Source organism: Prionailurus bengalensis, chromosome A2 (assembly GCF_016509475.1).
Source record: "Prionailurus bengalensis isolate Pbe53 chromosome A2, Fcat_Pben_1.1_paternal_pri, whole genome shotgun sequence".
In the NCBI taxonomy this organism is placed as follows: domain Eukaryota; kingdom Metazoa; phylum Chordata; class Mammalia; order Carnivora; family Felidae; genus Prionailurus; species Prionailurus bengalensis.
The window spans coordinates 13,404,332-13,430,242 of NC_057348.1; the positions used below are offsets into that span (position 1 = coordinate 13,404,332).

The 25,911-nt window shown below is 54.5% G+C and overlaps 1 protein-coding gene across 4 annotated transcripts; it reads left to right on the forward strand.

Annotated features, from left to right (window-relative positions):
* The first annotated feature begins 10,449 nt into the window (after nucleotides 1-10,449).
* B3GNT3 (UDP-GlcNAc:betaGal beta-1,3-N-acetylglucosaminyltransferase 3) lies at nucleotides 10,450-25,366 on the forward strand. 4 transcript variants are annotated; one of them, XM_043586986.1, is made up of 4 exons: nucleotides 10,450-10,666; nucleotides 20,440-20,489; nucleotides 21,604-22,205; nucleotides 23,807-25,366. In XM_043586986.1, the coding sequence occupies exons 3-4, from the start codon at nucleotides 21,627-21,629 to the stop codon at nucleotides 24,356-24,358; spliced, it is 1,131 nt and encodes a 376-aa protein (XP_043442921.1). In that variant the 5' UTR covers nucleotides 10,450-10,666; nucleotides 20,440-20,489; nucleotides 21,604-21,626; the 3' UTR covers nucleotides 24,359-25,366. The 4 variants fall into 4 exon arrangements, with proteins under 4 accessions (XP_043442921.1, XP_043442922.1, XP_043442920.1 ...); XM_043586985.1 differs by having other exon boundaries at nucleotides 10,452-10,666; nucleotides 21,607-22,205; XM_043586987.1 differs by lacking the exon at nucleotides 20,440-20,489 and having other exon boundaries at nucleotides 21,607-22,205.
* Nucleotides 25,367-25,911: the final 545 nt, after the last annotated feature.

Here is a 25,911-nt window from a genome sequence, read left to right on the forward strand (position 1 = left end):
GTCCTCCCACTTGGTCCTCCCAAGACACAAGGCACCGACCGTGTGTGGGCAGGGGGGCGGGGGAGGTCTGGGTGTGCCTCAGTTTCCTCATCTGCAAAACGGGGGGAAAGCCTCTAGCTGGGAGACGTCTGGGGAGCATCAACCGCCCAGTGCATCATCGTCGGTGCCTGCATGGACGGCAGTTTACAGGAGTCGCTGTAACAAAGGGGGGCGTTCCAGGCGGCGACGGCTCCAGGCTCCAGCGTGCTCACTTTGTCGCCTCCAACAGGTACGGCGTTGAGACTTCAGAGCCAACTGGGGCGCCTGGGGTGAAGCGTCCGACCTCGGCGCAGGTCACGATCTCACGGTTCGTGGGTTCGAGCCCCGCGTCGGGCTCTGTGCTGATGGCTCACAGCCCGGAGCCTGCTTGGGATTCTGTGTCTCCCTCTCTCTCTGCCCCTCCCCTGCTTGTTCTCTCTCTCTCAAAGACACACACATAAACTTTTCTTAAGTGAACGATTCAGTGACGTGGCACAGTCACAACGTTGTACAACCATCACCTCTATCTAGTTCCAGAACATTTCCATCACCCCCCAAAAGGGGACCCCGTCCCCATCAGCTGTCACTTCCCCTCCCCTCCCCCAGCCCCTGGCAACCACCAAACTGCTTGCCGTCTCTGTAGACCTACCTGTTCTGTACATTTCCTATGAATTGAGTCGCGCACTATGTGTGGCCTTTTGTGTCTGGCTTCTTTCACGCGCCGTGTTTTTGAGGTTCAGGCATGTCGTAGCGTGTCAGCGCTTTATTCCTTGTTATGGCTGAGTAATAGTCCATTGCAGGGGTTGCTAAACTTAAAAATAAGACAAATATTTTACCAGCAAAATTGGTTTATTCGAGATCAAGAGAGGAACTGCAACTCGGGACACGAAAGCTACGGCAAAACCTAAGCATGTCCAAGAAACAAAGGAGAGGTATGTTGTTTCATAGAGGAGGAGGAAGCCCGGATGGGGTTGGACTAAAGTCCATCGGAGAGAAGTGGGAGTTGAGGGGACAATTTCTTGTAGGAGGTGCAACGCCCATTCTTTCCTGTTGGGGTCGCTAGTTGATTCTTTCCCCTCGAGGATTCTTCTGTCTGAGTCTGTAATTGACCGTCCTTCCCGTCACTGACGTTGAGGGGTAGGGCTCCCTCTCCCGCCACTTTTTGTTTCTGTTTTGGGTTTTTTGTTTCGTTTTGCTTTTGTTTCAAGGTTTCCTTTAAATTCTAGTTACCATATGGTGTAAATTTGCCCAGATCTGAGAGTAGCCAACTAAAAATATTTATTGGCCCAGGGGCTCGTGCCTGGCTCCGTCCGTGGAGCGTGAGACTTTTGATCTCGGGGTTGTGAGTTGCAGCCCCATAGTGGGTGTGGAGATTACTGAAAAATAAAATCTTTAGGGCACCTGGGTGGCTCAGTTGGTTAAGCGTCCGACTCTTGGTTTCCGCTCAGGTCATGATCTCATGGTTCGTGGGTTCAAGCCCCAAGTTGGGCTCTACGCTGACAGTGCGGAGCCTGCTTGGGATTCTCTCTCTCTCTCCCTCTCTCTCTGCCCCTCTCCTGCTAGCACGCACTCGAGCTCTCTCTCTTTCTCAGAATAAACTTAAAAAATATTTTTTAATGCAAATAATTTTAAAAATTAATGTATAGGCACTTATTCCAACAGGGGAGAAAAGTTCTCTCTATGGAGGCAAACCCAGAGTCGTGTATGCCTCCTGGAAGTCCCTGCTTAAAGCGGGCATGAAAACAGAAGAGTGACTACGGCCGGAGTACGCTGAAGGAATTTACCAGATGCATTTGGGAAGATACGGGGCAGGCGACAGCTAGTGAACTTTTTGCAAAACAGCACAACTCCTAAGAAAAGGTATGCAGGCCGGCTCCGCGGACATCGTGGGGAAGTCGTCACGTCAGATGTCACCGGCTTCGGTTCTGGGAAGTCTTTACTTACGAGTCACCAGACGGTACGCAGGCCCAGCCAGGGTTAGACGGGTCACGCGAACCCAAGCCTGTTCTCTGTGGCGTCTGGTGGCACAAGGGTGGTTAGTGGTACCTGAGAAGGGCCTTCCCAGCGAGGCTGAAGACCGCCTCCCCGGAGGTGTCTCTTCCAAGAGGTGAAATCACCAGGTTGGCAAGGGGTGATGCTTAAGGTCGTCGGCCCCCGGGGAGCCGGCCGTGAAAAGATCTTTCTACCACAGCAGGGTTAGTTTCTCCTAGAAGCTATTAGGGTTTTACAGTTTTGTTTTGTTTTTTTTAACGTTTATTTATTTTTGAGACAGGGAGAGACAGAGCATGAACGGGGGAGGGGCAGAGAGAGAGGGAGACACAGAATCCGAAGCAGGCTCCAGGCTCCGAGCGGTCAGCACAGAGCCCGACGCGGGGCTCGAACTCCCGGACCGCGAGATCATGACCCGAGCCGAAGTCAGACGCTTCACTGATTGAGCCACCCAGGCACTCCCTTTTTATTATTATTTTTTTAATGTTTGCTTATTTTTGAGAGAGAGCAGGCACTGGAGAGGGGCAGAGAGAGAGGGAGACAGGGGATCTGAAGCAGGCTCTACACTGTCAACGCAAAGCCCGATGCAGGGCTTGAACCCACGAGCATCGGAAGCTGTGTGAAATCCATTGTGCAAACAGGTTTCCCAGGATTGTATTTTGAACAGGTGAGACAGGCGAGGTAGGCACTTTTGGTGGCTTTATTGCCATTCCCCACCAGCACTGGTTCATGGATGCTCTCATTTTGTCAAGAGACCAATGGCTTAATGCCTATACAGTGGTAACTCGTGGGAATTTCAGGATCTCTGCTAGGGCCGAATTCCTTGGTCCAAACCAGAGTTCTCTCTTTTTATCAAACCAACAATTATTAGATTCCCAATATTGTTTTTTCCTTTTCTGGAGCCAATTATTAGATGTCTCTGGTCAGTCGTTTCCAACTTATCGTGTGAGAGAATGTCCCTTTGGACCATGACAGAGGTTTAGCTATTGGCTTTCTGGAGAGCAGCATTTGGGGCAGAAACATCAGCGAGGTGGTTTATTTTGTCCTCCAGGGATTTGAGTCTGGAATGCCTGGCCATCTTAATAATAGCCCGAGAAACCAGCACATGTATGGCAGCTAATAAATTTTGGACACAGGAGCCATTTTTTTTTAAATTAAATTTTTAAAAATGTTTATTTATTTTTGAGAGAGAGAGACAGAGTGTGAGCAGGGGAGGGGCAGGGAGAAAGGGAGACACAGAATCCGAAGCAGGCTCCAGGCTCTGAGCTGTCAGCACAGAGCCCGACGCGGGGCTCAAACTCACGAACCACGAGATCACGATCTGAGCCGAAGTCGGACGCTCAACCGACGGAGCCACCCGGGTGCCCCAGGTCTGTTGTTTTTAGTAAGCCATATGGTGATTGAGCTTGAAGAGAGAAGCCTGGCACCCAGTTCTGCCAGTAGTCCTCCAGTCCAAGAAAGCCTCGTAATGGGCACTTATTTTCAGATTTGGGGAGATTCAGGATCCCTTGAAGGCTGCCTGGATCCAAACTTGTTCTGAGATCAAGGGAGCGAATAGCAATTTTTCTTTGGAGGCTTTATGGCCCTTTAAGGTCACAAATGTTAACAGGTGGATGCTGTCTTTCTGTGAAGAGGTTTCAGAAAGGGGACCAGAGAGGCAACTCCTGGGCATATGGTAACAAAGCAGAACCTTCAGGAAAGGTTATGGTCATCCAAATCAGCTGCGAAGATTTGTGAAAAGTAAGAAGGACCCTCTGCGAAGCCGTAGGCGTTCCTGCCCAGGTATATTTCCATCCTTCCCAAGTGAAAGCAAAAAGGTATTGGCTTTCCTCATCAATTGCAATACTCAGAAAACTCACTGAGGGATGCCCGGGTGGCTCAGTGGGTCAAGCATCTGACTTCAGCTCAGGGCATGGTCTCATGGTTCATGAGTTCGAGCCCCGTGTTGGGGCTCTGTGCTGACAGCTGAGAGCCCGGAGCCTGCTTCGGATTCTGTGTCTCCCTCTCTCTCTGCCCCTTCCCCGCTCTCTCTCAAAAGTAAATAATAATAGGGATACAGGAGTGCTGAGGCATAGGGGCACTTGTACCCCAATGTTTCTAGCCGCACTTCCAACAGTAGCCAAACGATGGAAAGAGCCTCAATGTCCGTCAACTGATGAATGGATAAAGAAATTGTGGTTTATATACACAATGGAATCCTACGTGGCAATGAGAAAGAATGAAACCTGGCCTTTTGTAGCAACGTGGATGGAAGTGGAGAGTGTGATGCTGAGTGAAGTAAGTCCTACAGAGAAAGACAGATACCATAGGTTTTCACTCTTATGCGGATCCTGAGAAACTTAACAGAAGACCATGGGGGAAGGGAAGGAAAAAAAAAGTTAGAGAGGGAGGGAGCCAACCCATAAGAAACTCTTAAACACTGAGAATAGGGGCGCCTGGATGGCTAAGTCGGTTAAGCGTCCGACTTCAGCTCAGGTCACGATCTCGCGGTCCGTGAGTTCGAGCCCCGCTTCGGGCTCTGGGCTGATGGCTCAGAGCCTGGAGCCTGCTTCCGATTCTGTCTCTCCCTCTCTCTCTGCCCCTCCCCCGTTCATGCTCTGTCTCTCTCTGTCCCAAAAATAAATAAACGTTAAAAAAAAATAAAAAAATAAAAAAACACTGAGAATAAACTGAGGGTTGATGGGGGGGGGTAGGTGATGGGTATTGAGCAGGGCACCTGTCGGGATGAGCCCTGGGTGTTGTATGGAAACCAATTTGACAATAAATTTCATATTTAAAAAGTAATAAATAAATAATAAAACATTAAAAAAATTCGAAAACTCACTGAATACATCAATTACAGAGGAAAACATTGGCTTTCAGTGGGAATGGGTGTCAGAGAACGGGAGCCACAGGGTGCTGAGGGGTGACAATGCTATTTATTGCTCGGAGGTCCCGGACAAACCTCCACCCTTGGCCTGTTGGGTTTTCTCCCAGGTAAAGTAGGGGTGTTACAGGACGCGTGCAGCGGATAATGAGGCCATGAGCCTTGTAGTCCTCTATCGTGGGCCCAATGATAGGCTTATTATCATTATATATCATTATTTATAGGCTACTCATTAATTCCAGGGAGAACTTTTTTTTTTTAATTTTTTTTTTTTAACATTTATTTATTTTTGAGACAGAGAGAGACAGAGCATGAACGGGGGGAGGGCCAGAGAGAGAGGGAGACACAGAATCTGAAGCAGGCTCCAGGCTCTGAGCTGTCAGCACAGAGCCTGATGCAGGGCTCGAACTCACGGACCGCGAGATCGTGACCTGAGCGAAGTCGGATGCTCAACCGACTGAGCCACCCAGGCGCCCCTCCAGGGAGAACTTTTAAGGGAGCTATTTGAATCTCGCCGCAAGGGGCTGTGAGTTCGGCGGCCATCCGTTGAAGATCTGGCCCGGGGAAGAGGACGCAAGCTGTTCCCAAAGGGACAAGTGCTCAGTGCCCGCAGACTCCACGGGTCGTGCTGTCAGACGCGGAGCAAATAAAAGATGTCAAAGGGTCCTCTGGTCCACCTGCTGGGTGACTTTGATTACCACCGTCAAATGCGAGAGTTATGTCCACCTGCTGGGTGACTTTGACTACCACCGTCAAATGCGAGAGTTATATCCCCCTGTTGGACAGAAGAAATCCCAACGTGGTACTTTTCTGAGAAATCTCAGCCCAACACATGAATGGGAGCAGAGGAGCTAAGGAGAGAAGGGTGTGCGTCTCTCAAAGGGCGCAAAGGGGATAAGTTCAGAGACAGGAACATGTTGAAGGCTATCAGAGCCCCGGACTACGTGAACTGCTCTCGAGTCCTCCCAGGCAGGGGCTGCTGGAGAGCAGCGGGGTTGAGTTCTGAGGGTGGCTCTGGTGTCCGTAAGGACACAGAGAGATTCATTCCCCAACTGGAGACAGGTTTCTCTGAGCCAGTTAAGAGGGAGGACTGGGAAGAACCCCGGTCCCTGAGAATTAGAAGGGCGTTGGAAAGGCTGGCTGGGGGCTGAAGGCGCCTCGGGCACTTAAATTGGTAACAATCTTTTTTTCCAATGTTCTAGCCCTTGGCAGTAATAGCGGAAAATGGTGGGGCGGGGGTGGCGGGGGAGGTGGGTGTGGGTTGGGGGCCTTCATTTGCTGGAGCTGAAAATTGAGAATTAGCAGGCTTTCCTCTGGCTGACTCATCTAGGATGCCAGAGAGGTGGTTTGCCAAATTAACTAAATCTGGAGCGGAGACAGATTTCTCCTTCCATCCTGGTCCTTTTTAACTGGTTCAGCCCATTAATCAGACAAAGGGTTGGGGCGCCTGGGTGGCTCAGTCGGTTAAGCATCTGACTTTGGCTCAGGTCATGATCTCGCGAGTCGTGAGTTCGAGCCCCGCATCAGGCTCTGTGCTGACAGCTCAGAGCCTGGAGCCTGTTTCAGATTCTGTGTCTCCCTCTCTCTCTGCCCCTCCCCTGCTCATGCTCTGTCTCTCTCTGTCTCAAAAAGAAATAAAAAACATTAAAAAAAAATTTTTTTTAAACAAAAAAACAAAGGGTTAAATGCTACCTGGGTGGATCCAACATCTAAAGGAAGACCAGAATTTTCTTTCAGGACAATTTAAGTGGCGCCCGGGTGGCTCGGTCATGAAGCGTCTACCTTCAGCTCAAGTCATGATTTCACGGTCGTGGGTTCAAGCCCCACGTCGGGCTCTCCGCGATCAGGGCAGAGCCCACTTCAGATCCTCTGTCCCCCCCTCTCTCCGCCCCTCCCTTTCTAGCTCTCAAAAACAATATGTAAGTAAATAAATAATAAAAAAAAAATCAATTTGACATTGATTAAATGGCCCTGAACAGGTTCACCAGGCTTTTACATACAAGCCTGAATCTTGTTCCAAAAGCTACTATAATTGCTCAGTGGAGATTTCCAGCGAGAATTCTAGCATCTTGCCACAAGTTAGGGGTCTGTTTCTCCAAATCCCTTTCAGGCTGTTCTCACCAGGCTAGTGTGTGTCATCCAGTGTTTGGCCTGGCCCTCCCCACCGAGCATGTGGATTAATTGGTAAAAATCTCAGAAACCAGCTTGGTAAATTTTGAATAACGAGGCTAAATTCATCAGCAAACCTATAGGGGTCCTCGGTCACCTTGGGAAACCCTGACCCTGGGGGCGCCTGGGTGGCTCAGTCGGTTAAGTAAGTACCTGACTCTTGATTTTGGCTCAGGCTGTGATCTCACCATTTAGGGGTTTGAGCTCTCACAGCAGACAGAGCCTGCTGGAGAATCTCCCTTTTTCTGACCCTCCCCTGCTCACTTGCTCTCTCTCTTTCTCTCAAAAAAAAAAAAAAAAAAATGGGGGGAACTCTTGCTCATAGTTCATACTTAACCCAGAGAACTGTAAGAAATTTGGGGTTTCTTTGGTTCCTCAAGTACTTACTTTCATTATTTTTAACGTTTTATTTACTTTCAAGAGAGAGAGAGACTGAGCAGGGAGGGGCAGAGAGAGAGAGGAAGACAGAATCGGAAGCAGGCTCCAGGCTCGGAGTTGCCAGCACAGAGCAAGACACGGGGTTCGAACTCACGATCTGTCAGATCATGGCCTGAGACGAAGCTGGACGCTTAACCCACTCAGCCACCACCCAGGCGCCCCTATTTTATTTTCAAGTTTATTTATTTTTGAGAGAGAGAGAGAGAGAGAGAGAGAGAGAGAAAGTAACAGGCAGAGATAGAGAGAGAGAAGTGCGGAGCCTGATGCAGGGCTTGAGTTCACCCAACGCGAGGCTCGAACTCACGATCCAGGAGATCAGACCGGAGCCGAAGTGAAGCCGGATGCTTAACCGACTCAGCCACCCAGGCGCCCCGGGGCTGTATTTTCTAAAGTTAAAACCGGCCGGGGTCCCAGTAAGGGGAGCTCACAGCATTTGGATGACTAAGATCCCATTTCTTAGAAGTTTCCTCTAGAGCAAGAAGAAAAACTCCTCAACAGCCCAGTTTCAACAGGAATAGCCCAGTTCCAGAAGGAATCGGAACAAAGGCCAGTACAGTTCCAATCGGAGCAGCTCAGTTCTGAAAAGGTGGCAGCCCAGAAGCGTCAGTCCCAATAGGAACAACCTGGTTCCCGAAAGGATACAGACCAAAGGCCAAATGAGTCCTCTCAGAAAAGACAAAGCCTTAAAACAGATCCTGAATGAAAACCCGGAGAGCTCAAAACACACAGACAGCAGAGCTTAAAATCCAGGAGAGACTTACCCTCCATGGTTGGGAAGAAAGTATGAGGGCTCCGTTGGCTCTGTGGGTTCTGGCACCTCTTTGCTTACCAGCCTCAGGATTGTTGGGGTGGGGGGGGGGTTCTTCTCTGGATCCCACTTGTGATCACCAAATAATGTTAATCTTAAAAATAGGGGCGCCTGGGTGATTCAGGTCGCTGAACATCGGCCTCTTGATCTCAGCTCACTTCATGACCACAGGGTCCTGGGAGCAAGCCGTGTTGGTCTCTGTGCTGAGCATGGAGACTGCTTGGAAGTCTCTCTCTTTCTCTCTCTCCCTGTCTCCCTCTGCCCCGCTCTCTCTCTCTCTTAAAAATAATAATTTTTAAAAATAAAATTAAAATTAAACAGCTGGTTACTTTACCAGCAAAATGGATTTATTCGAGAACAGCAGGGAAACCACAACTTGGGACAAGCAAGCTCTGGCATAACTATAGGCATGTCAAAAAACAAAGGAGAGGAGGAACAGTTGTTTTATGGAGAAGGAGTTAGTTGGGAGGGGTTGTTTTGAACTAAAGCCCATTGGAGAAAAGCAGAAGTTCAGGGTGATTGACGGCATTTACTGGCTGAGTTTGACACGTTTACTGGCCGAGGGCCAGGGGTAATTGATCTCTTACAGGGAAATGCAAAAGTCTACCTTTTCCCCTTTAGGGCCTGCCATTGATAATTCTTCCCTCTTGATGGCTCTTCTGTTGGATCTGTAATTGACAATTCTTCCTGCAATTGACCAGTGGTATGGCTCCCCCTTCCCAAGTGGACTTTAGCGAGGTCTCCCTTGATTAACTTTCACAGAATAGACACTGTGTCCATCCACTGGTCTGTTGATGGACTCTGGAGTTGTTTCCACCTTTTGGCTACCGTGAATAGCCCTGCTAGGGACATGCATGTACGAGGATTTGCTTGAACACCAGTTTGCATTCTCTTGGGTAGCTACCTACCAGGAGAACTGCTTGGGTGATGAGATACTTTTCTGGGTGCAACGTGAACCCAGGCCCTCCAGCACCCTCATCTGCCCGGGAAGATTATGGAGTCACTCCTGCTGTCTCTATGCTTCTACCTTCAGACCTGGCAGGCCTCAGTTTCCTGCAGCATTGGGGCTGGGCGTGCCTCAGCTGACTTCCTCCACGTGACTCTGAACACAAGATCACATCTAAGTAAATTTCCAGGGCCAGGGATGCAGGAAGTGTCTGTTGCAGAGGGGATAGGAGGGGCTGCTCCCTCCAGATCCTTGTGCGGCCCTTGAATTCAGAAAACCCAAGGGACCCCATAAGGTAAAAGCAAGGAACCTAAACTGAAACCTGAGCTGACACTCCCCACCCCCAACCCCGGGGTTGGGGGGGGGGCGGGGAGAATTGACCTCAACAGGCTCCAAAGTTACAGCATTTTTCCTAGCAAGAAAGTGTGGGTGGGCACCCAGTGCAGCATGAAATGCCCACGTTTGGTGCAGTGACATTTGATGCAATGGCCCTTCATACCCGCAGTGTATGGAGGTGACGCACGTGCTCTGTGTTGACCCTGCTCCCCAGACCTCTCCCAACTAAAGGAGTCAGGGCTTAGTTCCTCCATTTTCCGCGGCAGGAAACTGAGGCACACCCACCCAGGACGCGCCCTCCTTTCCTCCTTGGGGCGGCGAGGCAGGGGGTGACTCGAACCATCACCTGGTTCACACCTAGGGAACTGGTTCTCCCCCAAACCAGAGCTCCCGACCCCAACGTGTCAAGACTAGAAATCTCAGACGCGGCGTGAGGCAGGATTCGGATCTTTACCAACCCCAACCGCAAGAACCTTCAAATCCGACTTCCAACTTCCAGAACCTCTCCCATCCCGAGGGCTGTGGGTTCAGGACAGGCTTTCGGGTTGCGGAGTCTTCCAACCCCTTGCAGAGATCCGAGGAGCCCCTGGGCTCAACCTGCTTTGCTGTCGCCCTTTCAATCATCTCTTCATCGAACACAGGGTGGATCAACCCTGCACGGGGCCCCGTGCCAGGGGCTGGGAAGGCGCTGCTTGCACACCCCCGGGCCGCGGGGAGCTCACTCTCTGGCTGGCGGGGGCGGGTGGGGGGGAGGGCGCGACCCAATTGGGGTTGAGAGCCCCGAGGGGGCGCGCAGGAGGTGGTAGAGGAAGGTTGAGGTGGGAGCCGGCGGGCAGAGGTGAAGGGGCGGGGTCGGGAGGGGAAGAAGGGAGGGGCCGGCGGGGTGAATTTCTACTGGGCTATTAAGCAGCTCGGCCAAGCGCGGAGTGGGGAGCCTGGAGGGAGGTGAGGCTGGGAGGAGGCAGGAAGGAATTAAACCTGGGTGGGGGGGAGGCGGACGGAGGAAGGTAGGCGGAGGCTCACGCGCAGGTGAAGCTCTCCCTCCTGCTCGCAGCGCAGAGGAGCCAAGAGGTCAGAGGCTGGACCGTGGTCCGGGGTGAGTGTTGGGGGCCCCTGAGGACCTGGCGGACCTCCGGGGTGGGGAGAGAAGTCGGGGCTCTAGGGAAGCCCAGGCAGGTCCCTGGGGTCGGGTCTCCACCGCGCTTACCCTCAAGATGCCGGGAGATCCCGGAGCCCCAGGTCTCAATGACTCCGTGGCCCTCACCCATCAGTGATACTCGTCGCCGGCATCTCCAAGACCGGCTCGAGCCTGGCGGGCAAGGAAGCCTCTCCTGGCACTGTCCCGTCGCAGCTCTGGACATAGGGAGGCGTCCCTGGACCCCTGTCCCCACTCCCCAACGCCCACTTCCCAGGAAAGGGCTGAATCAGAATGGGGAAGTGGAGGGCGCTCTTCAGGCTCCGGCTGTTACTCTTAACTGTCGTCGTTTGTGTCGAGATTGTTGGCGCACTGATAGGGTGTGGCAGAAACAGCACCCTGGTGCCCAGGCTGGGGTTTTTATTGTTTCTTGAGGGAACCACCGCTGACTGCCAGCCTTCCCAGGCGCTGGGGACCTCAGCTCACGGCTCCCTCTGGGGTTCCCAGCCCTCCCTGTTCGGCCAATGCCTGGCTCGGTGGCCTGGGCAGGGTGCCCCTGGTTTTTGAACGCACCTCAGTGTCACCTCCCTGACTGACTAGGACAATGACTCAGCTTCCATTTAGTTGCCCGAGATGTCCGGCCAGCGGCAGTTTTTATGACGGGGGCCCCCTGGCCCCTAGGGGACCTCAAGAGAGTGACTTTGGGTCTCTGAGTTTCCGTTCCCCTATGTGTCAAGGTGGGGCGGGTTGGAGGGGACTGTGGGGAGGGTCAAGTACGTGGGCTCGCACTGCAGCCGTGGAGTGAGTGGACATCCAGGGGAAGCCAGCTGTCACTATATTAAGTATTACTGTATCATTAGCCACCCTTCCAGGTTCCCTGGGGGTGCGAGTTTTTTTATGGCCATTTTTCAGATGGGGAAACTGAGCTCTCCCACTCCCCGCCCCCCCCCCCCCAGAGCCTCCTGTAGTCCAGCTTTGGGGCCAGCCCTGGGGCTACGGCGTCCTCGCACTGCCCTGCGGGTTCCTAAGGCGGTCACCCGGCCAGGCAAGGGCTGAGGAGTCTTGAGAAAGAGGTGTGGACCCTGCGTCGGGCAGCGGGGGCCCCAGTCAACCCAAGTGGGGTTCGTCCAACCCTTTCTCCCTCACCCGTCGGGTGTGGCAATTCCTTCCAGGTGCCCTGGGTGTGGGGGAACCAAGGAGGGGCCTCGAAACGTCCCTTCTCCAGGCCAGAGCTTGAGGGATTCAGACAGGCTTCCTTGGCCCAGGAACCCCAGGGCTGGGCTAGGTGAGCCTTGGAGGAGGAGGGAAGGTGTTACTGGACGCCTTCTCTTCCTGCCACTGCCTCCTGAGGCCCAGAGTGGGACAGTGACTTGTCCCCCCCCCCCCCATGAATCAAGAAGGCTACCCACTGTGATCCGGCCCCCTGATGGGAGTGTGGCTCAGCTTGATCCCCGTCATGGGGAGCTCACTACCAGCACAGCAAACTAAAGGAAGCCTCGTCAGGCAGGGATTGAAGTCCCACGTGACCTTCCTTGGATGAGGGCTCTGTGCCTCAGTTTCCCTATCCATAAAAAACCAGGCCAGCAAAGCCCTCCCGCCAGCAGGTGTGGTGGGTGGAGAGCAGGTGGTCCAAATGGGACCACACACAGGGCTTAAGAGGTGTTAACAGGTGTTAACTCTAATCCTGACTGAAGGAGGGCATGAAGGTGTGGGGGGCTTTCGGGAGGCCCCCAGAGGAAGGTCCCATGAGACCTCGATTCCTCCATCTAGGAAACAAGTCCAAGGATGTCCTTTGAGGCTCGGCTGGGGCAGGGCCGGCATTTAGTTCGAGGCCGCAGGTCCCCACCTGGCCCATCCCACGTACCCTGAGCAGTTTCTGAGGTGGGCTCTCCCAGGTCACCTCCTCCACGGAGCCATCCTGGACGAGCCCTTTTTTCCTGCTCCCCCCCCCCCGCCGCTCTGCTCACAAAAATAGCTTTTACTTCTTGCAAAAAGGAACCGGTCCATCATTACTGGGAGGCCTAGCTGGTATGAAATCAATGATCAGGGTCCAGCGGATCAGGGTTCAAATCCTAGCAACCACTCTTGGCCTTGGTTGGATGTGTGACCTCTGGTGGGGGGCGGGGGGTGAGCACTCCCTTTCTGGGCCCAGCTCAGCCACCTGGGAACTGGAGATTAGGTCTGCCTGGAAGGTGGTTCACAAGGACAGTCACAGGGATCACGCCCAGGCCGGGGCCTCACACCCTCTCCTGCAAATACCCTGAGTCCCACCCTTGAGTCTCTTCCAGGAACTTCTCTAGAAAGCTGTCGCATTCACTGCCTTTCTGCCCCTGATTCACACATCAGCTCCGTGAACACGGGCGTTTCTTGCAGTCATCTTGGCCGCGTGCCCAGAACGTATACCAAGGGCATGGCACACACTAGGTGCTCGGCGGTGGCTCAGCAGTCACAGCGTGTACGTGACAACGGTCACTGACGCTGATGTTAACTGGTCCTTGTTGGCGCTTCCTAAATGTGTGGTTTGGCTTACAGCCTGTCTCAGGACCCCGGTCGCCGTGCGCACAACTGGGGTTCTCCTGTCACCACCACCCCCCCCCCCGCCCCTCCCCTTGCCTTCTGGAAGTCCCAGAACGTTCCATGCCCTTTTCAGAATCCCAGCTGAGCCTTGTCAAGTTAAGTACAGCATGAGGAAGACCCCAGTGAGGCCGGTATTCATTCGCCTGCGGGAAGTGAACCATGGGTTAGCAGCTGACAGCATCCGGCTTTGCAGATGAGGCCCAGGAGGGACCCGCTACCGGCCCCGGGTCCACCGACGGGGCCGCCACAGCCGACTTCGGGGGCTGTCGGTCTTCGCGGCTGCTGGGCGAGGGTTTTAGCCTCTGATTCAGAAAGTGAGACCCAGCGACTGGGGCAGGGAGTGTGTCTGACGGGCCCGGAGAGCGGTCCAGGACTCACCCTCTCCGGGCCTCAGTTTCGTCATCTGGAAAGTGGGAGCATCACGCGGGGAATCCCCTTGATTTGATGGGACCCTCCAAGCCCGTGTCAGGCAGGCCCGCCATGGTCTCACAGGAGCAGGCGTCCTGAACGAACGAACGAATGAATGAATGAATGAATGAATGAATTCTGCTGAGTGGTCAGCCCCTTCTGTACTTCCCGTACCTCATCAATATTCAGTGAATCCTTAGTATTTAGTGCTGTGTATTTGCGATGAATCGTGGCCACCCAGCGACTGTATATTTTAGTCTCAGGACCCTTCAGTGGCTGGTTCATGTTCATTGTCATTTGTGTTCATGTTCATTCATGCATCACGAATGCGAACGTGTTCCGTCGTATATTAGAACTCCTGGGTGCTTCCCGCGTATTTAGCCGGTCATTAACAGTTACGAACGTCGGGGTTCTTGCTCATTAAACGTATCATGAATATTTCAGCGCTGCGGAGATTTGGCTCTTTAGTGCATTAGTACCTCTTGGTCCTGTCTCTGCTCTACGGGCACTTGCTAACTCATCGTGACTGAATCGCCGTCGTCCCCCAAGGCCTGTAGGGCAGACGGGGCTGTGGCACCTGTCACGTGCAGCGGGTTTTGGGCTGAAATGAGGCATGAGGAAATTGCTGATATGTGGGCCGTTGTCTTTCTCCCCCCCCCCCCCCCCCCCCCGTTCAACAAACAGCCAGTGAGCGTCACATGGGGACACAGCTGTCAGGGGTGAGACACCTGGCCCCACCTCTGGGGCTCCAGGCCGGTTGGGCAGATAAACAGGAGAGAAGTGAGTAGATTTCCCACGTGCAGTGGTGGTGAGAGTGGCAGAGAGAATCAGAGCTGGGGGCAGGGTGTTTTAGCTGGGAGGTTGAGGCCCTTCTGAAAAGGCAACATTGAGGGCACCTGGGTGGCTCAGTTAGTTAAGCGTCCCACTTCGGCTCAGGTCATGATCTCGCGGTTTGTGAGTTCAAGCTCCGTATCGGGCTTTGCAGTGACAGCGAGGAACCTGCCTTGGATCCTCTGTTTCCCTGTCTCTCTCTGTACTCTCTCTCTCCCCCTCTCTCTCTCTCTCTCTCTCTCTCTCTCTCTCTCTCTCTCTCTCAAAGATAAACATTTAAAAAAAATTAGGCAGCATTGGGCTGAGCCTAAAGATCAATGGGGAAAGAGCAGAAGTCAAGCAGGTGCAAAGGCCCTGTGGCAGGGCTGCAAGAAGCTGACAAGGCTAGTGCGGCTGGAGCAGACCAGGAGGCAAGGGTCGTTAGGGGCGGGGGAACAGGAGCTGAGAGGTCCCATACCTGGCAGCCACACCCCAGAGGGAGGCTCTTGGATCTTGAAAACGTTGAAACGAGTGGCTTTTCCGTGTATACTAGAAGACGCAGGCTCTGGGTGACGGCGAAATCGCACCAGTGTCTGGAAGGCAAACAGCCAGGAGCAGGATCAGCTGGTCTGGCAGTGAGGGTCCCTGAGAGTCAGCCCAGACGTCACTGCTGTGACTCTGTCCACAGCCGCTGTGTCTGATCTGCAGGGAAGAAGCATGAAGGAGGCCTTGCCGTGGGCAAGCAGTGGAAAGATGTGCTCATTCATCAAATACCTGCTGGGCCTTCCTGGTTTACTCGCCATCGTGTCCCCACAGCTCTTGGCTGGACACCACAGCGAAGTCAACCACTGCCCCAGAACATCCCATGGGAAAGGCTCCCAGGCTTTGTACGCTGTGCCTCCCGATCCTTCCTTCTCCGCCTCCCATGGGCTTTACCCACTGATGACTCCCTTCATCGTCTTTCCTGAATCTGCTCCCTTCCCTGCACCTCGCTGACCAGCCCCTGTCCAGGCCCCCAGATTCTTCTGCCTGGTTGCTGCCTGGCCTCTACTCCTGCCTGATTGTCCTTATCCCCTCCGTGGCCACAGGGGGCTTCTTAACAGCATAAATCGATCTTTTCCCTCTCCTGCTCAACACCCCCTCCGTGGCTCCCATTGCCCCTCACATGTGCCAACATAAGAGGTTCTTCGCGGCCTGCCCCGTTTCCCCCCACCCTCCCCCTGGCATGGTCTGACAACCCACCATCATCTCCCTCCTGTCGCCCTGTTCCAGCCACAGGGCCTCCCTCTCTCTGCCTTCGGCACCTTACATTTGGGGTCTGACCCTTTGCGCTTGCTAAGCCCTCAGCCCAAGATGCCTGTCCCCCAAGGCTTTGACCTTTCTGTCTTTCCTTATTATCTTTATTATCCTTCAGGAGTTCCCAGGCTGATCAGGTGCCCCACCCATGGGCCCGCCCTTCTGCCACAGTGTTAATCAGGATGCTACAAAACGAATTACCTCCTTCCGGTGTTAATATCGGAAGAAAGGGGCTGGTTTAGTTATACCTGTTCGTAGGTTCCACTCGCCTGTCTGCACCCAGGGTGGCCCAGCAGCGGAGTGTTGGCTGACCTGGGCTCCAGTTGTCTGTCCTTTGTGGGATGTTTAAGTGCGTGATTCCTGTGACAGATTCTGGAAGGCTCTGAGGTCCGGGTAGGGAATCTCCCAGAAATTCTGCATCTCGGGAAGAATAGGATAGACGGACTCCACCCGTCGGAGTCCTGGGCTCCAATTCTGCTTCACGCTGAGTCTCAGTGTCCCCATCTGCAAGCAGGGACTCTAGGGGCACCTAAGGAGCCAGTACAGTGACGAGGTCACTGAGTGGTTACCACACAGCCAGTGCGGTTAAAGCCAAGCCCTTTAACACACAATTCCAAGTGACCTCGTTGCGGGTGGGTGTCGGGGGGCTCAGCACTGCCTCGTCCAAAGGGAAGTGGCTGGCCAAGGTCAATTCGGGGCTGGGGTTCAGCAACGAATCGGGCTTTCCCACTCCTTGTTCGCATACCCTCTGTGGTTTCTTCCCCCGACCTCCGGGAGATAGCCCACTTCTCAATCTGGCATTCAAGGTCTTTACAGGGTCTGGCCCCACTCCCTAGCCTCGGAAATCACCCCCTCCCCAAATTCTGCTTTTCAGCAAAATAAACCACAGACGATACCTTGAATAGGCCTGTTTTCTTTCCCTTCCATGCCTTTCCGTTTGCTCTTTCCTCTACCTGAATTCCCCTCGGTGAGCTCCTATGCATCCTTCAGAGCCTTAGCTTCAATATCCTGGTCCCTTCTTCTGGCCCCAGGCCTGATCCCACAGGTACCTGGATTTGTGTCCCCCAGATTGGGAGCTTCTGCGGGGGCCGGGCCCAGGGTTGAGGCTTCTCAGGTTCCCCAGACCTATTTGTTAAATGAATGAAAGAACGCGTGAATGAATGAACGGTTTTCATATTATCGGTTTTTTGGGGGATAAGAGCTGCTGAGACCCTTCTCAGGACTGAAGGACCTGGAGACAAAGCAGGTTGTTTCTGTGGTGACATGAGGTACCCACTGGGCCACCCTGGGATAACTGTGAGCTCCGCCTCCCCATCTATGAAACAGGGGTGGTGATTTCCCCAGGGTTATTCAAAGCCCATGGACTTCACTGAGTTAGCGGCTGTTTGGACTTCTGTAAATCCAGTCATTCTGTTCAATGAGAACGGGAGGGGGTGGACAGCAGGGTCTTGGGTAGGGGTCAGGGAATTGGACCCAGGCCTGCAAGGAGTTTCTTTCTCACCAGCTACCTGGCCCACCCAGCAAAGGCCTCAGGCTGCCGCTCAGTAGCTTGGAGGAAGTAATAACCAAACCCACAAGGACAGACCCGTGACTGCACTACCCGGGGCACCACCCACAGCGGCACCCAACAAGGTTTACTAGACCAGTAAATCTTCTGTGCTCTCAGCCTTGCTGACAGGGAGGCCCAGAAGTTCTTTCCTCTGCCTTGGTGGGTGGCAAAAGGCAGGGGGTCTTGGATGCATTAATGGAGGTCTATTATAGGGAGGAGGGGAAGTGGGTCTCCCTCCTCTGCCTCGAACTTGAGCTCTCAGACCCTAATCAGGAACCTCATGGGGGCTGGGCTGGTAGGGTAAAGTAGCAGAATCCCTGTTTAATTTTTTTTTTTTTTTTTTAGTGTTTATTTTTGAGAGAGAGAGAGACTGAGTATGTGGGGGGGGGGGAGGGGCAGAGAGAGAGGGAGACACAGAATCCTAAGCAGGCTCCAGGCTCTGAGCTTACCAGCACAGAGCTAGATGCAGGGCTCGAACTCACAAGCCTTGAATCATGACCTGAGCTGAAGTCGGACGCTTAACTGACTGAGCCACCCAGGCGCCCCAGAATCCCTCCATTGAGGGAAACCTTAGACCTGGGGAGAAAAAAATGGGGAATGCGGGTGGCTGTCGGTTAAGTGTCCGACTCTTCGGTTTCGGCTCAGGTCACGATCTCACCGATGATGAGTTTGAGCCCTGCTTGGGATTCTCTCCGTCTCCCTCTCTCTGTACCTCCCCTGCTTGTGCTCAGTCTGTCTCAAAAATAAACAATCTTAGAAAAAATAATAGAGCGCAAAACTCCTCCATATGATGAATTTGTATAAAAACCCATCGCAAGGTTTTGTGTTCCACCCTGAGTCTCCACTTCCAGTCTTCCCTCGTTTTGAGTTCTCTGTTCTGGGTTTCTCTTGGTTTAGACCAGGATATCTCAGCCTTGACAATGTTAATGTTTGCGTCTGGATTATCCGGAGGCGAGGCTATCCTAGATCCTGCAGGATGTTAATTGCAACAGCATCCCGGCTTCCACCCACTTAATGCCATTAACAGCGCCATACCTCCACCCTTTGCAAATGGTGACGGCCAGGAATGTCTCCAGATGTTGCCAAGTGTATCCTGGGGACAGAACCACCTGTTTGAAAATCCCTGATTTCAGCTGTAAACTGCAGATGGGGGGGGGGGGGGTGCACCTGGGTGGCTCAGTCAGTTAAGCGTCCGACTTCAGCCAGGTCACGATCTCGCAGTCCGGGAGTTCGAGCCCCGCGTCGGGCTCTGGGCTGATGGCTCAGAGCCTGGAGCCTGCTTCCGATTCTGTGTCTCCCTCTCTCTCTGCCCCTCCCCCGTTCATGCTCTGTCTCTCTCTGTCTCAAAAATAAATAAAGGTTAAAAAAATTTACTTATTTATTTTAGAGCGAGCGAGCATGGGCAGGGGAGGGACAGAGAGAAAGGGAGAGAGAGCATCCCATGCAAGGTCCGCACTCTCGGTGCAGAGCCTGACTCGGAGCTCGAACTCACGAGCCACGAGATCGTGACCTGAGCAGAAACCAAGAGTCAGAGGCTCAACCCACTGAGCCACCCAGGCACCCGTTTTCTATCCTTGTAGCTCGGGGTTTGCCTGGGAACCACACCTTTCCCGTCGTCCATCCTAAACTCAGGCCTCTCTTCAGTTCGGGAAAATGTCCTTCCGGGATTCCATTCACTCTTGGACCTCATCCATCGGCGCACGGTTTTATCCCAAGGTTATTTGCCTTTTGAGGTCTCCCAGACCTGCCCTCCAGCAGCCTAACCCCCCCCCCCTCCCAGGCCTGGCAGCCAAGCTGGAATGTCACAGCGACAAGACAGGCCCTATGCCACCCGCGGACAGGGTCCTGAAGCTGCTGAGGCTCCGCCAGCTCCGTGCACCTGCCCTTCCCTCCCCTGCGACCTTGCCCCCAGACCTCAGCCACCCTGGCTCTTCTCTGCCACTCGCATCCAGCTGGCATGCCCGCCAGACCTCAAAAGCCACACCTGCCACCAGGCCCCATTTCCTCCTGTGCCTTTTGTCACCTCGTGTCATTGCAGTGAGGTTTTAATTTGGCGTTTGTTCACCCTCAAGAGCGAGGGTTCCAGAGTGGAGACGGTTAGGTGCCCCGTGCCTGTGGAAATCCAGCGTTCATTCGTTCCTCGTCCGTTCAGCACCCATTTAGCGCCTACTGCACACCAAGCACAGTTCTGGGGGCTGGGAATAAGATGGTGACCGAGACAGGAGCTCATGTTCTGGTGGCGGAGATGGATGAGAAACCATCTATATACTTTTTAATGTTTGGCTTGATTTTTGAGAGAGAGTGTGAGTGGGGGAGGGGCAGAGAGAGAGAGAGAGAGAGAGAGAGAGAGGGAGACACAGAATCCGAAGCAGGCTCCGGACTCCCGAGCTGTCGGCACAGAGCCCGAGGCGGGGCTCGAACCCACGCACCGCGAGATCACGATCATGACCTGAGCCGAAGTCGGGCGCTGAACGGACCGAGCCCCCCGGGGGGCCCTGGGAAACAACACATTTTTCAAGTTTCATCATATATTTTAGGAGATGTAAAGTGCCGTGGAAGAAAAAAAAAAAAAGGAGAACACGGTCGGGGACCAGGGCTGCTAGTGAGATAGCGTGTCCTGAGGAGGGCACGTTGGAGCAAAGACCAGAAAGGTGTGAGGGAGGGAACCGTGTGCACGTCTGGGGAAGAGTGTTCCAGGCAGAGGGAATAATCTGTGCAAAAATCCTGATGCAGGATCATACGCAGCGTGTTCGAGGTTAAAACCCCCACAAAAACACTCTTACGTGGGGTTGATTCTCCCCGTTTTACGTGGAGGCTCAGAGAGGGCAGGCTTCTTTTCCAACGTCACACAGCAGAGCCTGTGGGGTAAGATCTGAGCCCTGTTTCCGGGAGACATCTGGCCGGAGGGGCTTGGCCGGGCGGTGTGCAGACACATTAGGGAAATGGCCTCGTGGATCCAGGAGGAAGGCACCCTTCCCGGCTCTAGATGGAAATGGGAAGCTGCTCTCTTCTTTGCTTCCAGGCCATAGCCGGGTGGGGTCGCTTGGGGCAGGGGGAGCCTTCCGGAATCCACTGACTGCCTCACGTTTTCCAGGTGCCGGTGGGCAGAACAAAGGGACCCCAGAACAGCACAGGCAGCTTGAGGTAAGTCCTGAGGTCCACGTATTCATTCAACAAACACTCGTTGACGCTTGGGGAGTGATGGCAGCGGGATTGAAACCCAGGAGTGGGGCTCTGGAGTCTGTACCTCTCTGGGGTGAGTCAACACGACACGCATCTGAGAATGGGTGAGTCCTGCCTTGGGTCTCATCCAGTAGGTTCATGCTGCGCCGGAAAACAGACCTTCACATTTAGGACTGAAAAACACTAGAGACACTACCTCTCCAGACGAAAGGACATTAAGGGAATCCAGGGAAGCCCGGGAAAGGGATCTGGAAGGGAGACCGGGGGCTCTGCCTGGATACGGGGAAGGAAGGCTTCTAGGAGGAGGCGACATTAGAGCTGGGGTTTCGAAGGATGAGTCAGAGTTAACCTTCATGAATTTACTTTTATTCATGAATTTATTCATTCAAACACTCCCTGCTTCCCCCATGTGTCTGCCCCCTGCTGGGCAATTCAGGGACCCTCAGGAAGTCACCAGTCTTAGAAAGACAAAGCTAAACGCAGACACCCCCGTGGGATCAAGACTGGACCAGAGAGGGGTAGACAGAGCTACAGGTGCCAGACAGAATCAGGAGTGTTCCCGAGGGGTTAAAGAGGGCTTCCCAGGGGCGCCTGGGTGGCTCAGTCGGTTAGGCGTCCGACTTCAGCTCAGGTCACGATCTCGCAATCCTAGAAGCTCGGAGCTTCCTAGTGGGGCAAGTGAAAAGGGAAGCAGGAAGCATCCTCATAGCTCTCAACGGATAAAGAGGGAATTCTTTGGGTTTCTGGGCCATTTCTGAGGCGGGGACGTGAGGAAGACCAGGTCAAAACCGGGGGGGATTCCGGGCACACGGAGCCTGGGAGACTCACCTTGGCATCTCCAGGCCTCGGTTTTGTCTGTAAGGATTTAATCCCCCGCAGGGCCTGGGCACCTGTCAGAGCCAACGTGGGTTGAGGGGCGGGAGGAGGCGTGGGGTGTGGGGGGGATAGGAGAGGGTGCGTTTCGATATCGTACCGACCGGAGCGACTGTAGGGCTGCACCCAGGTGTTGGGGTCCACAGGTACCTCAGGGAAGGCGCTTGACCCGTCTGGTATCTTCATTGCCTGTTACTCTTAGCAGGAACCACCAGGCCGGCCAGGATGAGATGTTCTTGGCCCCGCAGCACAGAGGCGGCCCTGCCTGTAGCTCTGAGCATCGTCACCCTCTTCTTCTTCAGTCTGTACATGTCATCGCCCGCCTTCCAGAGCCTGAAGGAGCCCCAGGACAACCCCGTGGCCCTGACCTGGCCCTCTCTACCCTCTCGGCCCGCCCCGCGCCCCCCGCCCGCCCCCTGCAGGGCCAACGCCTCCATGGCCACCCTGCCCAGCTTCGAGGGGCAGCCACAGCAGGTGCGTGACTTCCTGCTCTACAGGCACTGCCGTGACTTCCCGCTGCTGCAGGACGTGCCCCTGGGCAAGTGCGCGCCGCCCGTCTTCTTGCTGCTGGTGATCAAATCCTCGCCCAGGAATTACGAGCGGCGGGAGCTGGTGCGGCGCACTTGGGGCCGCGAGCGCCAGGTGCGGGGTGCCCAGCTGCGCCGCCTCTTCCTGGTGGGCACGGCCCCTAACCCCCTGGAGGCTCGCAAGGTCAACCGGCTGCTGGCGCTGGAGGCACAGGCGCACGGCGACATCCTGCAGTGGGACTTCCATGACTCCTTCTTCAACCTCACGCTCAAACAGGTGAGCCCGCGGGGAGTCACCTGATGAGGGCCACCCCCTCCTCCCTGCCCCCTCACCCCCGCCTCCTCCGAGGGGCCCAGGGGCCCAGAAGTCCCCATCCATCCCTCCCCGCTTTCTTCGCTGCCCTCACGGCGATCGGCGATCGGAGTCGCTAAGGGAGGCGGGGAGAAAGGGCAGGGTGACCCCATGTACAAGCCCGGCTGGCTCTCGGAGCCTGATGCCCTAGGTTTGAATTCATGCTCTGCTGCTTGCTCGATAATCATTTACCACTCGGGGCTTCCGTTTCCTCATAGTTATCAAGGAAATGGGATTGCTTGGATCTGCCCACCTCCCTCCCAGGGCTGTTACGAGAATTACAGGAGATAATATTTACAAAGCTTCTAGAGCAGTGCCAGATGTTCAAATGACGAGCAGGGGTTCGGGGCGCCGGACAGAACATCTTGTTGACTTGTTCTGTCTCCCCGTGAGGCCCAGGTCTGTGCCACGGGTGCTCAATAAAGACCTTTTTGGTGGACCAGAACCCACAAGAGAACCCTGCCTTGACCCAGATAAGGAGTAGCCTTAGGTGAGCCTCCCAGGCTCGGTGTGCCCGGAATCCCCCCCGCTTTTGACCTGGTCTTCCTCACGTCCCTGCCTCAGAAATGGCCCAGAAACCCAAAGAATTCCCTCTTTATCCGTTGAGAGCTATGAGGATGCTTCCTGCTTCCCTTTTCACTTGCCCCACTAGGAAGCTCCGAGTTTCTAGCATTCTGATACACACCATCACCGACATTCTCTAGACCAGAATTAGAATGAGATTAGAATTAGAGGCTCTGAGGACCTACCCAGGAGTCGAAGGGGACCCAGTGTAGGTCCCTGCTTACAGTTGGCACAGACGGGTCTGGGCTCAAGACCTTAAGTGGCTACGTATCTGTTGTGTGACCTTGTCCAAGTCACTTTATCTGCAGAGCCTCTATTTCCTCATCGGTAGATGGGGTTGAAGATCACCCCTGCTTGCAGGAGAGACTCCAGGCAGGGCGGTGCCTGGCGTTGCAGCAAAAGTTATTACGGAGGAAACTGAAGCTGAGGCGGTTAGAGGGCCAGAGCCTCTCAACCTGCCACGTTCTTCATTCAAAACACAAAAGCATGTAAAAATGTCAACTTGACAAATCTGAATCCAGTACCTACAAAGTGATGACCCCACGCTGGGTGCTCGGGAGATAACACGGGAGAGACACAGTCCACCCCCACCCCAGGGGAAGCCTAGAGTCTGGTGGGGAAGGTAGATATTAAATAATAGACAAGTAACTATTTACCAGCAGTGCTTGGCCAGGCAGAGTCAGAAGGAGCTACAATAAATGTAAATGTGACAATTTTCCAGCACTTGTTGGCGCTTTACCGAGCATCATCTCCACAGGTCCCCAACACTCCTGGAGACAGGTCCTCTGATAAGGTCTGTCCGGAAGGTTGGAGACTGAAGCTCAGGGTGGGGCCTCAAACCCATGCTAGTCTGGCCCGGGAACACAGCCTCGTCTGGGCTCCTTGGGCTGGGCGGCCGGCCGGGACCCACAGCTGATTGCCCCAGCCCTCAAGCTCGTGTGCCCTGTCCGCCTCGCCTTCAGGTGCTCTTCCTAAAGTGGCAGGAGACTCGGTGCACCAATGCCAGCTTCGTGCTCAATGGGGATGATGACGTCTTCGCACACACAGACAACATGGTCTCCTACCTGCAGGACCATAATCCCGACCGCCACCTCTTTGTGGGGCAACTGATCCACAGTGTGGGCCCCATCCGGGTTCCCTGGAGCAAGTACTATGTGCCAACAGTGGTGACACAGGAGGAGAAGTACCCTCCCTACTGTGGGGGGGGTGGCTTCCTGCTGTCCCGCTTCACGGCCACTGCCCTGCGCCGGGCCGCCTCCACACTGGACCTCTTCCCTATCGATGATGTCTTCCTGGGCATGTGCCTGAAGCAGGAAGGTCTGAAGCCCGCCTCACACGGCGGTATCCGCACAGCTGGCATTGGCGCTCCCTCGGCCCGCATATCCTCCTTTGACCCCTGCTTCTACCGGGAGCTGCTGCTGGTCCATCGCTTCTTGCCATACGAGATGCTACTCATGTGGGACGCCCTGAGCCGACCCAACCTCACCTGTGGCCAGCAGATGCAGGTCTACTGAGGTGGGATCAGGGCCCGCAGCCTCTAGGCTCTGGTCTCCACCCCCACTGGAAGGGGCTGCATCTTCCTCCCGGAAAGCAGAAAGCTCTGTTCTCCCAAGTGGGCCGGGCACAGCGGAGCGCCAGGGCGGGTTTGATGAGCGACTAGTCTAGCTGGCAAACTCCTAGACGTCCTGCAAAACCCACCCGGTCCTCGAACCCATGTTCCGTCATCCTCCCTAGCCTCTCAGCTGAAGGGGGACAATCTCTCCCCAGGGCAGCCAACTGCAGAAGCACTTCTGAGTCAAGGTCCTGTTTCCCAGCTCCGACCTTGATCATGGGACGGACCTTCCATGGTGGCCAAGCCCTCCTTGGTAGTAAAGCCACAGTGGTTTAATGGTAGGTGAGTTCCAGCCATGGTTCAAGGTCCGTTGGGAACCCTAGGTCCACATGCAGCTGCAGTGAGAAGTATTTGGCTGGCTGGGAAAGGGGTTTTGTTCCCTCCCTCTGCCTGCCCCCCCCCCCACACCCCGGGGTCTCTGCCCACCTCTGACCTCGGATGGTAGAAGGGGCTGGAGAGCCCCGTGAGTGGGACCACCCCCTCCCTGCTCTAATGGCGGAAATGTCGGGCAGAGGAGGCAGACGGCTGTCTGACTCAGGCTATGAGAGCTCGGACTTTCTGCAGTCCCCGAGAGAGCCCAGCTCCCATATTTGTGCTCCCCCCAAATCCCGGGAACGAGATCAACACACGCACTCACCCCGGTGCCCAGAGAACGGGGCGATTCAAGCCCTTGGATGTCTCTGAGCTCTGGGGCCCCAAGACCGGCCCCCCCCCAGTATGTTGGATTGGGGAGATCCAAGCAGAAGAGTGATACCCCCCACCCCAGCCCTGCTGGCTCTGGGCAGATGTCGGGGGGCTTGGACTTTGTAGGCTTCGGAGCTGTGGCTTGGGAGGGAGGAAGGGGGTACCTCGGCAGAGTGAGGACTGGGGAGCAGACCCTCCGGGAATAAAATGTTTTGTGAGGACCTGAGTTTTGGGGGTTTTGTTGTTTTTAAAGCGGTTTGCAAGTTTTAACTGAGACCAGTCTACGATCTGTACAAGTCACGTTTGCAGTAGAAAACACACCAACAAAAATGACTTGGATGAACAGGAGCTCCTGTCAACAGGTCTGACGTCATCCTGCCCCTGCTCACGTACCCTTGATGGTTCCCTATCACCCTCAGCTCATGTCACCCCACCCAGACCGGGTATCACCGCCAGCTGGACAGCACGCTCGGAGGGAGAGAGAGGCACAGGGGTGAGACTGCTCCTGGCTGCGGGCCTCCTGCTTCCGGCAAGGCTCTTTCCAAACACCACCCAGCCCCTCTCCTCCCCAGACGCCCCTCCCACTAGGATCGTGGCTCCGCTGTCCTCTGTCCCACTTCCTGCTCTCCCTTCTTTAAGGATTTGTGCGCCTCCTGTATGCTGCACACCTTGCCCTATATTCCTGCTGCCGGTGCTGTGTTGGCAGATACCCACCCTGTAGTGAGAAAACCTGTGAACAAATAGGAAGTTACCGGAAGTGGTAGGAACTTG